Source organism: Apteryx mantelli, chromosome 12 (assembly GCF_036417845.1).
Source record: "Apteryx mantelli isolate bAptMan1 chromosome 12, bAptMan1.hap1, whole genome shotgun sequence".
NCBI lineage: Eukaryota > Metazoa > Chordata > Aves > Apterygiformes > Apterygidae > Apteryx > Apteryx mantelli.
Genome location: NC_089989.1, coordinates 5810829 through 5826978, shown reverse-complemented (window position 1 = coordinate 5826978; position 16150 = coordinate 5810829). Strand labels below are relative to the sequence as shown.

The following is a 16150-nucleotide window of genomic DNA, read 5'->3' as shown; positions in this document are numbered from 1 at the left end:
GTTTGCTTTATAAAATTTCTTTTATGCATTAGATCTTCTGAATTTTGGTTACAGCTCTCTTTTTTTGGGAGCAGTTTCAGAAATCCTGATGAGCGTCTCTTTTCTGATTCTTTATGGAGTAAACAAAAAAAGTGACTCTTTTTTAGGGCAACCTCTGAGGTTCTTCAGAAGGCAATACAGACACTCCATTAAATACCAGTAAATTTCTTCCAGATCTCCAGTCCTTCCAATACAAACTTTAAAGCTAAAAAAATTAGTTTGCAAAATGTCTTTGAATGTTGTTCTTATCATCTTCTCAAGGTAAGGTGCAAAGTCTGTCGATATATTTGTAGATAAGAGCAACTATTTTCCCATGAAAACAGTCAGGGAGCAGACGTTCTCAGGATAAAGAGCAAAGAAAAGGCGGCCATCTAAACCACCGTTACCCTTAAAGGACCCACCAGAAGTTAGCTGCGGCAGAGCTATACCATTTCACTATTTCTTGAAATAGGAGCAGTTTTAGTGCCTGGTGCTTGTGTCAGTGAATCAGAATCAATCTCCAGAAACCCCTCTCCTAGAAATGCAGACAGGCAAGAATAAAAATGAGGGAAGAGCAAAAAAGGAAATGTATAAAATATAGCAGTAGACAGTATTTAGGTAAGATACCCTCCTTTCCCTTTTCTCCCCTTTCTCTGTCTGCCAGAATACATGGGGTGTTGCAGCCTATAAGGCTGCATTCACCAGCAGTAGCGATGGGAGCATATCTGGAGCAGTAAATACAGGAGCATCCTGGAAAAGGAATTGAACCCTACTGAGAGAGATCCACTCAATCCATACTGGACACGAATACTCCTCTGTGCCTGAGGTCAGAATTACTCACTTTTCAGTTGAAACAGTTTAGTATAATTTCCCCATCTTTCCCTCCCTATAAAATATACACAGTCAGTCATTCATGATGAAATACTAGAAAACTTGCCAGCACATGCCTCTTTCTGAGATAGAATTTTACTACTTACGAATTATGATTTTATCCTTGCCAGAACCATAGTTTCTGATTTGCTAGTAAATTCTTGGCTAAATCTGGACAAGTCATAAATCTGGACAATTCATAAAGCACTAGATGGCCTATTGATTAGGAATGTCCAGGTTCCCAGCGCTCCCCTGGTTTCTCCAATAAAATGACCGCTACACATGACTAACCAGTGAAATTTGCAGGGGAAATTACTTCTGTTATCAGAAGGCTTTTGAGACAGACCGTGTAGCTGCTTGTCATGTATTCAAGCTGCTGTGCCTGCATTTTCACTATTGAACTCGATCTCAGTATTTTGTGAAGAAAACAACATTCATCCTTTTCTAGCTGGGTGGGATTAGTCTCTATCTTTCATTAAAAGTGCAGATGAGTAAAGCTAATTCATGAACACTGATAACTTGCAAACATGTCATCTTAAGCAAGTGGACTGATCTTTAACCTCTTCAGAGAAATCTAAGATGCAACATTTTTTGGCAGACAGGGTTGAGAAATCACTAGCCTGGTAATGGCTCATGGTAACTTTTCATTTCCTGCAAAAGCAGACAAAAATAGTCTTGAAAGCATTATATTCACAAGCAAACTGGTGTAGCTCCATTGACATTAGTTGGGCTGATTTATATGTGCTATGAATTGATCTTATAGCCACAGCAAACCCTCAAACTTGCAACAAGAAGCTTTCAGTACAGTGCTGAAGTTTACTGAGCTCCCTTCCTGCAGAATCTCACAAGTAGCTAATGCTGGACATGTATGTCTAAAATAAATATAATTTCTTTGCTAGAATAAAATAATGTAGTAAATCTCCACAGGGCAGCTTTTTCGTTTGCAGCAATAGAGCTCCCGCTGGATGACTGCCATGCCACTGTGTTTTGCTGGTAACAGCATTAGAATGTCAATACCAATGCAGCCGTGTATCCTTGCCTGCGTTACTAGTTTACAGGATTAACAGCTCAGAGTACAGGCCGCAGTGTGAAAATGTTTAGGCTTTCAAGACAGACTGTGCAGCTTGATCACTGATCAGAATGAGTTTCTCTTTCTAGATTATTTCTTTTTCAAGTTTGCCTGTACATATATGTGAGAGAATACATGCACAGCTGAAATGCCGGGTGGTTCTTGTAAATGGGAGAAAAGAGAATTTGTGGCTTTCGTTTCGCTGGAAATGAATGGTGTGTTCCCATTAAAAAGGAGATTTCTGGGATTTTTTTCTGGACATAAAAGCATTCAGATTTCAGTCCTGCTTTCTGTCAGTCATAGGGAGAATGAAGGAGTATGGTTACACTCTTACTCTAAGAGGGGATGTTTGCTTTTATTTGTTGATTTGGGGGGTTTAACTGTTAGGTCTTTGTTCTGAGCTATATTTACCTGTTTTATCTTTTAGTTGTTTTGAAAGCTTTCTCTTTGAAATTAGAAGCTTCCTGTAACCAGGGCAGGGATGTGACTTCAGCAAGTGTTTTTCTTTAGTCTTTCCTTTAAACTACTTTAGATTTCATAATATCTAGTAGTCATGATAATACCACTCCAAAGAGCATCTGCTTTCTGGACTGCTAGAAGGGGAGAGAATAGCAGAAGCTGGGCTGAACTTGTCTTTTACTTTTCCAAGCTCTGTTATTCAGAATCTTCCTATGCTAGGAGTTGTTTAATGAAAGCTTTAAATAAAATACGGAAGATATTTTTATCAGGTATGATTCTTCTATTTGTAAAGAACAGGTTTGCGTAAATATCTTCTAATGTCAATTTTCTCCTTTCAAATCTGTAAGGTGAGCTTTGGAGCATGTTATTCTGCTGGTTTGTCGGGAGCCTAGTCCTAACCCCTTCCCACCTGCGTGGTAAGGGAGGCGGTCAGTTAGCTCCTATTTTGTTTGCCCTGATGTGAGGCTGGCTTCATATCTATCACACCATTCTGGTGTCTGTGAGACTGAAACTTCAGTAGGTTGAGTATAGGGCTGTCTTTTGCTGGCTCCACCTTTTTCTCTAAAGTGGAAAGCATGTAGCAAAAATACACGATTTCCATGAACTGCAGTCTTCATCTGACCATGAGACCCTCTGTGTTCCCAGACTGTATCTGTTTCAGTATATTTGGATTTAAATAATTGAGAGGCAGTGAGGTCCAGGAAGTGTTTTCAGTCTCTGGTTCTCCAGCGAGGGTGTCTGCTTGTGGCAATAGCCCTGCATCACAGCTACATGCTCTCTCATTTTGTGCATGGGTATGCTGAAATTACTCATTCTCTGCTGTGCGTTTGAGCAAAAATAAAACAAAGTGGGGATAACTAAACCTAGAAGGAACATTTTGATGCAGAGAATATTATATGATGAATTCACCACTAGAAAGGATACTTATTGTCCCTGACAATGAGTTCAACACTGATGGGCTAAGTAAACCTTTTCTGTCTAAATATCAGCTGGGGATTTCCTTGGATTTTTTTCTCCTGATTTTAAGGAAAGCTTCTGAGTCCAGATAAGGAAGAAATGTCACTGTTCCTGTTCTGACCTCATAGTCTAAAGTAGGTATGTATAGTACAGCCAGAAGGTTTAAAGGGTTGGGATCTCTATCTGCCATGTGTATCTCTAGATTTTTAGCTACCAGCTGAACAAATAGAATTCTCATATTAATGCCTTAAGCACACCTATGCTCTGAGGGCAAAAAGGAACTTAATTTCAAGGGTGACTAGACCTCCTGGAAATACTGTCCATAGTCTGGGAAGAGTTGGTCAAGAGGAAATTTCTCATTTCATGAGAAATTACTTCCTCATGGAGAATTTATGCAGGAGGATCTAGCCTCAGTTTAAGTCTTCAGTTGTGGTTAGTTTCTTTGGCATTAAGGATTAGAGTCAATGGTCAGCAGGCACTAAATAAAGCTGAAAGTAATAGCTTTTTCACTTTGTGGGTTCCTCACTCTATTTCACTTATCTAAGTAGGCTTTTTAAAAAGATGATGAACAGTAAGAGGATTTCCATGCAACTGTTATTAGAAGACTCTGTCAAAGAAACACCAGTATGAGATCTGAAGTTTGTTCTGGATCGTGCTGGAATGTGGGGTTGGCACCTAGGACTACACAAAGGCCAAGCAGTTGTGCAGTGAGCAGTTTTTGAATACTGATACTATCAAGTACTAAACGTGCATAGTCATGTAGCACCTTGCAGTTGAGACTTTTCGGAGAGCTTATCGACAGGGAAGCCCCATACCATGCCTTCTGCAGATGGTGAAACAGAGGTATAAAGAGTGTAAGTGACTTTATTCTGCATGTCACTGTCAGAGCCTAAATGAAGTAATCAAGTCCACAGATGCTCAGGCCTGACCCTTGATCTGTACCTATTAGACCAGCCATGTTTTCACATTCTTGTGAGCACTTCACCCGATTGCAGACCAGTTGTCTTGTTGCAAGATCCTTAAACTAACAAGCAGGTAAGAAGCACCACCACCTGTTCCGGTTTGTGGCAAAAGTTATACAAGCAATAAATGTTCTTGTACTTCTGCTAACATCTGTAATTTTCTCTTGGGACAGCTGGAAGCACCCACAAAATCAGTTAATAGTTAAGAACATGCTTCCTAAGAATGTCATAAATCCTTCAGTCACTGCATTATCTAATCTGGCCTTATCTTCTTTCTGCTGCAGGAAGGGGAGAAAACAATATGCTCTCAAGCTTTATAACACATCCCTAACCATTAAATGGTACAAGAGGCCAGGTATAGTTTTATGGTCTGCAGATTCTCAAAGTGGATGTTTCCTGCCTGAAAACTGAAAACTTCCGCTTTGAGAAAGAAGGTGCATGTTTCTTGTGACAAAATCTATTTCTTGCCTTAATTCCCAGGGCAACTTTGAGGCAAGAAATTTATGGATGTTGCTATTTTCCCTGTTTGTGCAACTGTGTGAGACAAAATTTTCATACATAGGTCACCCTTCTTCATCTTCCTTTATTCCGTATGTTCCCTACTTGTAGTGATATATATATATATATTTTTTTTTTTAAGGTGATCTTGTTTAGTACTTTTGAAGATAGTGAAGGTAAAATTATATAACTGTCAAATGGTCTGAGGCACTGCTGCTTACAAGAGAAGTAGGCCTACCTTTTTTGTTACTGGTCCTTTAGTTGCATTCTAGGATATTAATTTGGATGGCATGCGTTTAGCTAAAACTGTTTAAAATATTTACTTCTTATGCTGCTGTTTCTGGTAGAATGGCTGATGTTAACCTTGTTAGAGAAAAATGACAAGCAGTAATTTAAGACCTTTGACGTAAGAGATAAAAATTCTGCAGAAGTGCAGAGCAAAATCTTCATTGTATTATAACAAAGGTTCAGGGTCATAAAAGGAAATGTTTTCAGCAATAAAACCACTTTAAAGAACGCTAGTATAAAAGATAAGGAGTCAAGTACATCTTTAGTTGAAGAGAAGTGCATAAAACAAGATAAAACTCTGTGAGGTTGCGATAGTCCAGTGAAGTTTTGTGGCGGTGCCCTACCTTCTGAGGCAGAGAAAGAGAAATGCGTGCTGATCAGCGATCAAGCTGCACAGTCTGCCCTGAAATCCTAAATGTTATAGGAATCAGATCAAGAGGATCCTTTTGGTTGCTGCTTCTCTTGCCTCGCAGTGAAACATCAAGAAAAGCCAGCAAGCTTTTTTTCAAGGTTCAGAGAGTGCGTTAGAGATAACGGGGGTTTACTCTGCCTTACTGCCAACAAGATTGAACCAGTTCTTTAATGCTGTTACCCTTGATTCTGCTTTCGCTTTGGATTTGTGCTTAGTGAGCTTCGCTTTTCATGCAGTGCTTTGAAAACTGCTGCCTCTGCCCTTCCACGGCTGGTTAGTAGGAGGAAGTTGTAGCTGATCTTGGTCAGTGACAGTTATTTAACGTGACTGAATACATTTGAAATGGATATTGAATTCTCTATGGGAAAACTAAAAGAGTTTTAAAAACATCTGTTTTAAAAGAATTTTTTTTCTCCATCTTCCATTTCTCTTTAGCTTGCCGTGAATTTCTCCCTCTACAAGCTAGTGATACTTTGTCCTTGCTTTGATAAAATACTTCTCTTGCACTGTGCCAGTCTTGTAATGCTAATGTAACAAACTGAACTGGGGAAAGAAAGGGAAAATTGGTAGTGATGGATGGGTAAATGTTTACTACCTTTGTAAGCTGTTTTTATTCAGCGATGTCTGGCGTCTGCTGAGACTCTTCCAGGCCCTGCAGCGAGAGGGGCGGCTCTGCCTCTCAGGAGACAGAGTAGAGTTGTAAAATCAGCAGCCTGTGCCTTAGCACCAAACTAGGTAGAGAATACTTGGTTTTTATAGTTAAGGCATTGGGAGTTTTAACAAACAAACTTGTGCAAACTTGTGCAAATCTCGTCCTTTGGCTGAATTCTGTTTGTTTACACGAGGCCAATATTTGCCCACCGTGTCGAAAGAATTGCACTGGCTGCCCTCTCCCTGCGTTTGGGTCAGAGCCTCGGCCCAAACGGAGCAGGGAAAGCAGCTTCCTCCTAGGCTCGATTTGAGAAATGTTTGGGGAGGAGAAGAAACTATTAAAGTTGGGTTTGAATCGGGAAGTCAGGGCTGAGTAACCTGCAAGACTCGATTTGTTTCCTAAATGCCTGCCAGCATGTGGTAGGCAGGGGTTTCAGTTCTTACTTGGCAGTAATTGCATTCAGGGTGATTCTTCTTTTGTGTAGCTCAGTTTTTCCTCAAAGTTGCAGCACTTGTAGTTATCCTACCGCAGGTGGTTGTTTTGGTACGTGTACTCAGAGCAGAGGACGTACGCTGTCAGGTGAGGTGGGCCTAAGAGCACTGTCTGCTCAGGCTATTGAGTAGAATCTTTCCTAAATGCCATGAAGTTTCAAATTCCTCCTCAGTCAAAAGAGGACACCAAATTATAACCAGCTGCAGTTTGTCTCAACTTGCACTGAAAACATCTTCAGAATTCAAATACCAAGAGCCCTTGGGGCGCTACCAAGCTGATGGTACTGTCAGACCCAGGGCTTTTCGGCCCTTCCTACCGAAGCAGTAAGCGCAGGTGGTTCAGGCTGATGAGTTCAGGTTAGGTAGCTGCTCCCATCTTTATGGTGTTGCAGACACTCTTAGGAAGTGAGACAAAAAATTCCTTAGGGCTGAATTGCTTACGGTGCCTTTTTTTAAGCTATTGATTGATATTTAGGCAGTGAGAACAAATACAGTGCGAGAGCAAAACCGGAACAAATTTATATTTGTAGCAGTAGTTTAGGAGATGTCTTTTTGTGGTGATGGAAATTTGTATTGAGCCTAACAGCAGTCACGTTGCTGGTAAAATAAATGTTAAGTGAAGCATGAACAAGTTTAATTACTTACATCTAATGCTTAGTGCAGAATTAATTCATTCACTCTATTTTTCCTAGGGAAGATATTTACTCTGTACTGTGTAAAACACCTATCTATATGTCACATTTATTTACATGTATCCCTCTTTGTTAGTACATACAAATAAAAGTTAATAGATATTTCCCTTCATGTCACAAGTTCACAAAACACAGATTTATTGAGCTTAACTTGATCTTGGGAATGTGTTTCAGATTAAATTAATTATGCTTTTTTTTTCCTATGCAAATTTGATAAGCAATATTCAGTCCTACATTAAAATTTGAAGGGGGGGGGGAACGCTACAAACCTCTAGTAGGCATCAGCTGAGGGGTTAATGTTGCTCAACTTCAATTTAATTGTGTTCCCATGTTCACGTTGTGTTCAGAGAAGGGCTTAGCTGAAGGGAGTCTGGATTTGACCGAAAGCACAGAGCTTTTGTGTAGTTGTAGAGCGGTGCGCTCGGCGCCAGGGTTAGAGACGGGCTCTGTGGAGATGAGTAACGCTGGGGAATCGAGGCTTGTCTACTATGTCTCTTATGTTCACTGCTATAGCGTAGGTCTATTCAGCTATTTTTCTGCATGATTATTTTCTTAATTTAATAGTTGTTGTGTTGTATTCTGTTCATACTAACTTCAGTTTATTTTTAAGTATCAGTGTAGCTTTGGGGATTTTGTTCATTTTGGTTTTCTTTGATATAAAATATGCAGGTGCATTATGTGCATTATCTACAAATGTAGTGGTTTGTATGAACATCTTCATAGTCATATTCTTTCAGTATTCTGAAGTTTCTAAAATCTAAACAATTTAGGATTCATATTTATACTGTATTCCAGACCTAATGAGTTTATATAGCAATATATTTAAATATCCATCATTATTCTAAAATCTGGGAAGCAAAACTTACAAGTATTTCTTCCATTTCCTGATATCGCTATAAAATGTTTCAAAAGAGGGAGGGCTGTGTATGTTATATTTTAAATGACTGTGGTGATAAATATTTTAAAATACTGTGGTGATAATGATTCTTATTATTTAAATTAGAGTATTGTGATTACATTTCTTAAAATAAGCTTAAACTGCATCTATATCTAGGTTGCACTATATCTCAAAAATGATGTGGGCTGACTTTAGATATAGTGAAAATTATCTTCTTGCAGTTGAGAGTCATTCTAGTGTTTATAAACATCTAAATTTTTTTTAAGGTCATGATTGAAGTCTTGCATTATACACAATCTTTTTAATATAAAATGTGTATCTAAAATGTTTTTTATGCATACTGTAAATGTGTAAAACTGATTAAAGAGAATTATTTGGGGTTTGTTAAATGTAAACATTAACTTTTAAATGTTTTGGGTATTATGGAGTGAGGGTCTTTTCAAGTATCTTTAAGCTTATCTTTCTCTCTGTAAATGACCATGTCAGAAACTACAGCTGTTAGTCATATGACACTTCTTCCACTAGGAGACTCCTACAGTTCTATTATTTCAGCATTGAAAAGAACATGTGTGTCATCTCAATGCCTTGTGAGAGACAGGGGCATCATTAGTTGTCTCTTGAGATGCTATTTAGCACACAGCACTGGTGTATTAATGCCTTATGCCATCTTGAAAACATTGCAGGTGCTATTATGCCTCATAAAGCACAGCTGCACGGAATTATCATGTTAATTTGAAGTCATCTTGTGCATTTACAGGAAAGTCTATTTAAAGACATGGTTGGTTTTATTATGTAATTATGTTGTTCATCGCACTCAGTGTCACTGGTTTGCTAACTAACCATTGGACTGATGCAGCTCATCTTTCCCATGCCTGGAAGGAAAATTTAAGCACAGAAGGCATCAAAGATGCATCAGACAGGAAGTGTATGAATAAGAAAACACTCTTATTTTTCTCAAACTTAGAGTAAAATCTCAGAAATAAATTTAGAGGCATTCAAATATTCAAATATTGAATCTCTTTTCTTCCTCTACCTCAAAAAAACTGGACCAAATAGAAAAATTTGAGAAGAAACAACAGATGTCCTATTGCAGAACAGCATGAATAATTCAGTGTGCAGTTTTGATTAATGTTATCCCCGTAGAATAGTGTCTAAACATGTCTCTTGCATGTATTTTATCTGTTCTTTGGTTGATCTTTTCATATAGTAGGAAGAAGCACAATGTATTCATGAAAATTGTATTGCACATTATCACTGGTAAATAATTTTAGAGACTTGTTAAACTATAACATCAATCTCAAAATTCATCCCTGAGGAATAAAATACAATTGCCAAAAATATGTAGGCTAATATGCTTAGTAAAACACCATTTTCGGGAAGTGAAATACTGACTGGTACAAATGAAACCTGAAGAGGAACCTAAGGTAAATCTACACTGTTAGATACTTAGCTTGTTGGTTCGTGCCTTTCCAGGTCCTGATTGCCCACACTGCACGGATGTCGTTTTGCTCCGCAGCAAACCAGCTATTTCCTTTCGGAGCTGAGACCTGACTGCAGTGCAGTGGTGTGCTCCAGGGCACGTGCCTGATAGTGGGAGCGAGCCCTCGTCCTAGACATCACTTGTGATAGCGGGCTTGGGAAGGAAAATGAGCCAGTCTGTGCTGAGGTCCAAGCTACTGCTGCTCGATTGCTTTCTGTCCTAAACCAAAGCTCTAAGTCAAGTATCCACATACCACAGTGCAGTGTAGATGAGCTGGAATTATTCACTCCTTCCTTTTCTATCTGAGCTCTGCTAAACCTGCTGTTGCTGTAGCAAAGATCTGCTCGTGTTTCCTGTATGGACAGAGAGGCTGCAAACACCTTTTTTGAATTAAATATACATCTCATTGAAATACATTTTATTATAGTTTTTGTTGACTGCTTCTTGATGTTTTATGGTAAGATGATTTTTTTTCCCCACAGCGTTCCATAAACATCAGTGGTCTTTTACTGAGGCTTTACGCTGTGATAGTAAAGACATGACCACCTCAACAGGGTTGTAGTGGAATATAAGCCTGTTATTAATAATAGTAAAGAGACATATAACAGTTATTGTATGTATGTCAGGATACAAAATCTTTGTTGACTATTCTTTAAAAATTTTACATGCCTATAATTAAGGTTAGAAAAAGAATTCGTATTCCTAATGTATTATGATACTGTCGTTGATTTAGGCAGGACTAAGGACACTTCATGATATTGGCCCTGAAATTCGCCGAGCTATATCCTGTGACTTGCAAGATGATGAACCAGAGGAAAACAATCCAGAGGAAGAGGAAGATGTGTATAAAGTAATGTCAGAACACAATTACAGGATGAATTTTTTATTATATAATAAGATATTTTTAGAATGAGATCATCCCTGAATATGGAATAATAATAATTAAAAGAAACCTAAAGCAGGAATATATGTATGTGTGTATCTACACATACACACACACACACCCATAATATCACTAATGCACTAATGTGCATTTCATCACAATTTTAGAAAGTAGTTCTTAAGTGCAATGTCATTCTCCTGCCCTTAATTCTTTTTCATTAATTCTTACTTTTTCTTAGGATTTTTCTTAAAAAAATATGAGCCTTACACTTTGCCTAGACAGTTGGCCATCTCAGACTGTGACGGTGGCGTGGTTTAAACTGGAAGTGTCTTAACTTCTGCAGTGGTAGATGGGGAGAAGAGATGAAATTCTAGGCAGCCAAATCACAACAGACACAAAGCGGCATAGTTTGAAACAAATGCCTGGAATTGCACAGAAGCCAACTAAGCATAAGTGCCCGTTTCGATTTCCTGTGATGGATATCAGTAAGAATCTATCAGAGAAAAATATTTTTTCCTCTTTTTACATTTTAGATATTCAATCTAATGATGAACACTTAAAGTCAGTGTTATAATCGGGAGCTATCTGCAAACCATTTGTCAGCCAGCAAGACAACCTAGTTCTTCACAAGCAGTTTCAGAAGTAAATGTAAAAGCAAGCTTCTGCAGTAACTAAGTCAAAAGCCCCGAAGCTTGGTGTTGTCCTTAACAAAGGAGGAGGATATCGCACTGTGCAGACAGTGCCACAATTACCATCAGTAGATGCATTTCTCTGCCAACCGTGATTTACCTCCTGTCTTCTCTAGACTGAGCTTCAGGACAGATTGCTGTCACCCAAGTCCCACACCTGGCTAGACAGGGAGGCTACGTAATCTGGGTCAGATGTAAAAGAGCGCTGCATGTCATCGTCCTATTTTTGACAACACAATTTACCACTCCACTCTCTCACCTTCCATTACACTCCCAGGGCTGATAAACAGTTAGTTACTGCTCTATCGTGTACCTCCGTGAGGAGAAAGAGTGGAACCACTGAAGCTTAAGTTAGTCTACTTGAGATACGCTTGTGAGCTGTTGCATGGCGCTCCATCCTGTCTGAGCGACACTCGGAGCAACGCGGTGCCCTGAGGGAAGGGAGAGAATCCACCAAAGCGAGCTCAAAAACTGAGCAGACACGTTCTCTTCTCAGGCAGTTAGTGCATGTTCGTGTATGGGAAGCTAGGTTTCTCCTGCCTACTAAAACATGGAGAAAGCTGGATGTCACATTTAGTTGTAAGCAAAAAGAATAACGATCACTTCATGGTGTTGATTTGACTCTGAAATACAAATACCGTCGTTATCACAATCACATCTGTATCACCCTAGGAGATCTCATCTGAATCGTTATAAAATTAGAATGAAAAATCACACAAATTAATTGAATAGTTACCTTTGTATGCATGTAAGAAAGAAAAATAAGTCACCACCATGAAAAATACGTTCTGTTATCTGTTTTTTTTTCCTCTCTTTTCCTAAAACAGAGGAATGGTGCCCTGTTTGGCAACCACATAAACCACATTAGCAGCGACAGACGAGATTCATTTCAACAGATCAACACCACGCACCGTCCCTTACATGTTCAGCGGCCTTCAATTCCATCTGCAAGTGATACTGAGAAAAATATATATCCTCAGGCAGGAAATTCTGTATATCACAATCACAACTCGGTAGGAAAGCATGTTCCAAACTCAACAAATGCCAATCTTAATAATGCCAACATGTCCAAAGTTGTTCATGGAAAGCACGTAAATATTGGAAATCATGAGCACAGATCGGAAAATGGTTACCATTCATACTCCAGAGCGGATCATGAGAAGCGTAGAAGGCCAAGCAGTAGGAGGTAAACTTAGAGATACTTGTTGCATTTAAATAAATTCTCATATTTTAACTGTTCTGTAAGAAAACTTAGTATGCTACATGAAACTAATTTTTATAGATATTTTTGTTGCTTTTGTTATGTAAAACCTATTTAAAATATGCTTCTTATATATGGGAAAAATATATAGCAAAGTATATAATTTTGCATTTGCTTAAAAAAGTTTGAAAATAGTTTTCTTTAAAACAAAATCATTAGTTACAGCTCAGTCACTGTAATCACCAATGAATTTCTGGGAACTACGTGATTTTAAAATACCTTTCTCCGTATTTTCATGGCTCACCTGGACAGAACCCGCTACTATGAAACGTACATTAGGTGAGTTAATATTGTTCTGACATAATTAAAAACCACAAGTGGTACCTTCTTCTGAATTTTGGGGGCAAAAAGCAATATTACTTTCAAAATTGGCTGTATAGCAAAGCATATGCTGAATAACTTCTGTGGAAATTTCAAAGTCAAATTTTGCACTGCCTGTTCTAAAAGGGTAAACTTTACCAAAAGTTTAACACTATTAAAGCTGTTGTAGAAGTCCAGGCAGGTTTGTGCAGAATTTACATATCTGTTTCAGATTTTTACTGGAAGACCTCATTGAACACTCCTTAATGTTTTAGCCATTTGCCAAACTTCAGGCATTTGAGAGAGACTATTTTTCTTCAAAGTACTCTGAATTTATATTTTGCAAAAACGTCTGAAATGTATTTGACTTTGCTCAACATCCCCATACTAATGCTTTTTATATTTGCATTGTAAGGAAATAAAGGGAGATTATCTTTAAAAAAACAGATAAGATACTCATGTTCTACAATATTCTATAGTTCCACAGAATTTCCTATAAAACCACATTTGGACTAAAAGAGAATTTTTAATGTTTGTCTTTTTTTCTTGAAAGCACCTTAAAAGAATTATGAATGAAATATAATTAGTCCCAAGTATTTGTTTGCCACTTACAGGTCTGACTTTGGTGATGGGCATCGACCTACTATTTGCCGTGAAGAACATGAAGTTCAGGACTATTGCAATGATGACCATTATTTGGGAGAGCAGGATTATTTTAGTGGAGAAGAATATTATGAGGAAGACAGTATGTTGTCAGGAAGCAGGTGAGGATATTTGTTAAACTGGGAAAAAAAGTTAATAAATGACGTATATATCCTTAAAGGCTTCACTAGGCGCACTTCTCATGCTGAAACTCCTCTAACGAAATTAATAGCCAACAACTATGGTTGTTAATGGTGAATAAGAATACTGTAGGTACCATAGACCTCTGCGTTTGGTATCAAGTGCTGATGCCAGGAAAAGTTATGTACCAAATGCAAAGGAAAGCACAAAGTTCATTTGAACTGAGTATAAACCAGACAGTGCATAACCAAAGAAGGCCTTTCATTTATAAATAAAATTTCAACTCTAATGGAAGCAGGATCAAGCTTACATAGAGAAATTTTTGGAAATGGTTTCCTTCTTTTAATCTTACTTAAACAAAAAGAAAGGTGAAACTGCTAGACTGTAGAATGTGATTGTAAGGTAGTATTAGCTTAACCAATAATGTATTGGCTCAACTTCCTTTTGAAAATTCTCATTATACCAGTTTATTAATAATCTTCCTCTTGGCACCATTTTATAGCTCCCTAATACAAACACTTAATGCTTTGATAGTTGTCATGGCCTATATATGTCTGGAATGGATTTTTTTTATGGTTTATTCATAAACTTTATGGAAATGTCATATATTGAATTTCAGTCGACATACTAGCATTTCTTATATTCTTTGTATTACTGAATAATGTGCAAGCTAGTATTAATTTGAGGCCCCTTGCTGTAACTGCAAAGTTCTAGTTTTGTAACTTAGTTCCTCTCAATTTTCTAACTAATTTCTGTTTTCTTCTGCCAAAATTCAGAATGGTGACTGAGTTAATTGGGGTATTTCTGCCCAGTATTAATTTTTCATTGCCCATTAGCATTTTTGTAACAACTGTTACCCGATTCCATGTGTTTAACACCTGTGATCTTTGCATTCAGAATCTCAGTTTCACAGATTTGAGTAAAGAAGCTTTGATTTAATCTTGGTAAATCTAAGCTTTTCTCTGCCAGCTTTGTTTCACACAGTTCCCTCAGAAATGGTCTGGGGTAGGATTTTTTTAACTTTAGAACTGTGGTTCCCAAGTTAGTTTGGCTTAAGCACTGCCACTGTGATGTTGGCTTCAGGGAGTCATGGCTTCAGCAACAGCAGGTCCTCGCTTTGCGCTAGGACCATTCAGATACGTGAACAGGTTTCCAGTTGTTCAGGCAACGCTTGGACGTTACTTTGAAGAAAATCTGCATCTGACAATTTGGGAATCCCTGATTAAGTCTTGAAAAGTGAGATTGTTCCAGTATTTTCTAAGTACTAACCTGTGATGGAACAGAACCTCTATTTGGTAATACTGAACTTAACTTTTTTTTTTTAATAAACTTTTTTTTTCAAATATCTGATGAATTTTGAATTTGATAATATTCCCTTTCCCACTCTGAAGTGAAAGACATTTGCACTTACAGCTTCATGAGTAGACTGTACTCACCTCCTTTACAAAAAATATGCTTCACTTCTGCTGAATAAATTGGACAACTCCACAGAAGTATCCTTCACTTCTATCAATAAATTTTTATTTTGAGGTCCAGTTCAGAAGAGGAAGAATTTGTTGCCATTCTGTCCTAGATCCACAAGTGCATGTGCTCATGTGCCAACCACACTATATTCTTCTCCTCCTCTACTATCTTTCTTTGCCACCTGAACTCTGACAAGATTGGCTCCCTAAACTGCATCTTGTTGGTTTGCATAAAAGCTAAGTTTTGCAGAATTCTCAGGATTAGTCCATGTAAGTTAGAAACTAAGCTATATTAACTTCCATTCTTCTCTGTAGCCAGTCATTTTTTGATAATTACAGTCAAATAGCATCCCTTATAAGATCTGATTTCCAACAAAAGAAAGACCTAGAGCGCAATAGGCTGAATTCCATTCTCTGAGTTTCTGTGCTCCACAGCTTACCCAGAGCTCTTAAGAGAGCGTGGCTGGAGTAGGACAGAGTATTGGGTTTTTTTAAGCAATGTACAACCAAGGTCTTATATTTTAGCTTGTACTGATAAGTTCATTTAAATATAATTTGATAAACATTCACCTTACAACTTACTATGTAACTATACTAATCCAATAGTGTATGCTCACTATCTCAAAATCAGTTTGAATACAGAAACAGGATGTTTAATACTGAATCACATGGTTCTACCTGGTTTTGTTTGGTTATCTTGCTGGAGAAGAAATGTTTGAAAGTCATGTAGAAGAAGACCAATAGATGAACTTATAGAAACTCACTGAAATAATATTTTCTTTATTGTATTTTAACTCAGGCATATATATGACTACCACTGTAGATATCACTGCCATGACTCAGATTTTGAGAGACCAAAAGGTTACCATCACCCACATGGGTTTTTTGAGGAAGATGATTCACAGACCTGTTATGATACAAAAAGATCTCCTAGGAGACGGCTGCTACCTCCAACACCAACATGTAAGTAGATTAGGATCTATTTGTTTGCAAATCCATAATTATTTAAATTCATTAAGAGTTTC

At 37.9% G+C, this 16150-nt stretch overlaps 2 protein-coding genes across 3 annotated transcripts in view; one reads left to right on the top strand and one right to left on the bottom strand.

The window, feature by feature from the left end:
- Nucleotides 1-16150, bottom strand: part of CHDH (choline dehydrogenase) — a 463978-nt gene that overhangs the window by 420471 nt on the left and 27357 nt on the right. The gene's annotated exons all lie outside the window — the stretch shown is intronic.
- CACNA1D (calcium voltage-gated channel subunit alpha1 D) overlaps nt 1-16150 on the top strand; it is a 211740-nt gene that overhangs the window by 186513 nt on the left and 9077 nt on the right. The window contains exons 43-47 of the mRNA XM_067303775.1: nt 10480-10596; nt 12146-12504; nt 12832-12858; nt 13494-13643; nt 15925-16088. Of these exons, the coding sequence (XP_067159876.1) occupies nt 10480-10596; nt 12146-12504; nt 12832-12858; nt 13494-13643; nt 15925-16088 (817 nt within the window). The remainder of the gene's footprint in view (nt 1-10479; nt 10597-12145; nt 12505-12831; nt 12859-13493; nt 13644-15924; nt 16089-16150) is intronic.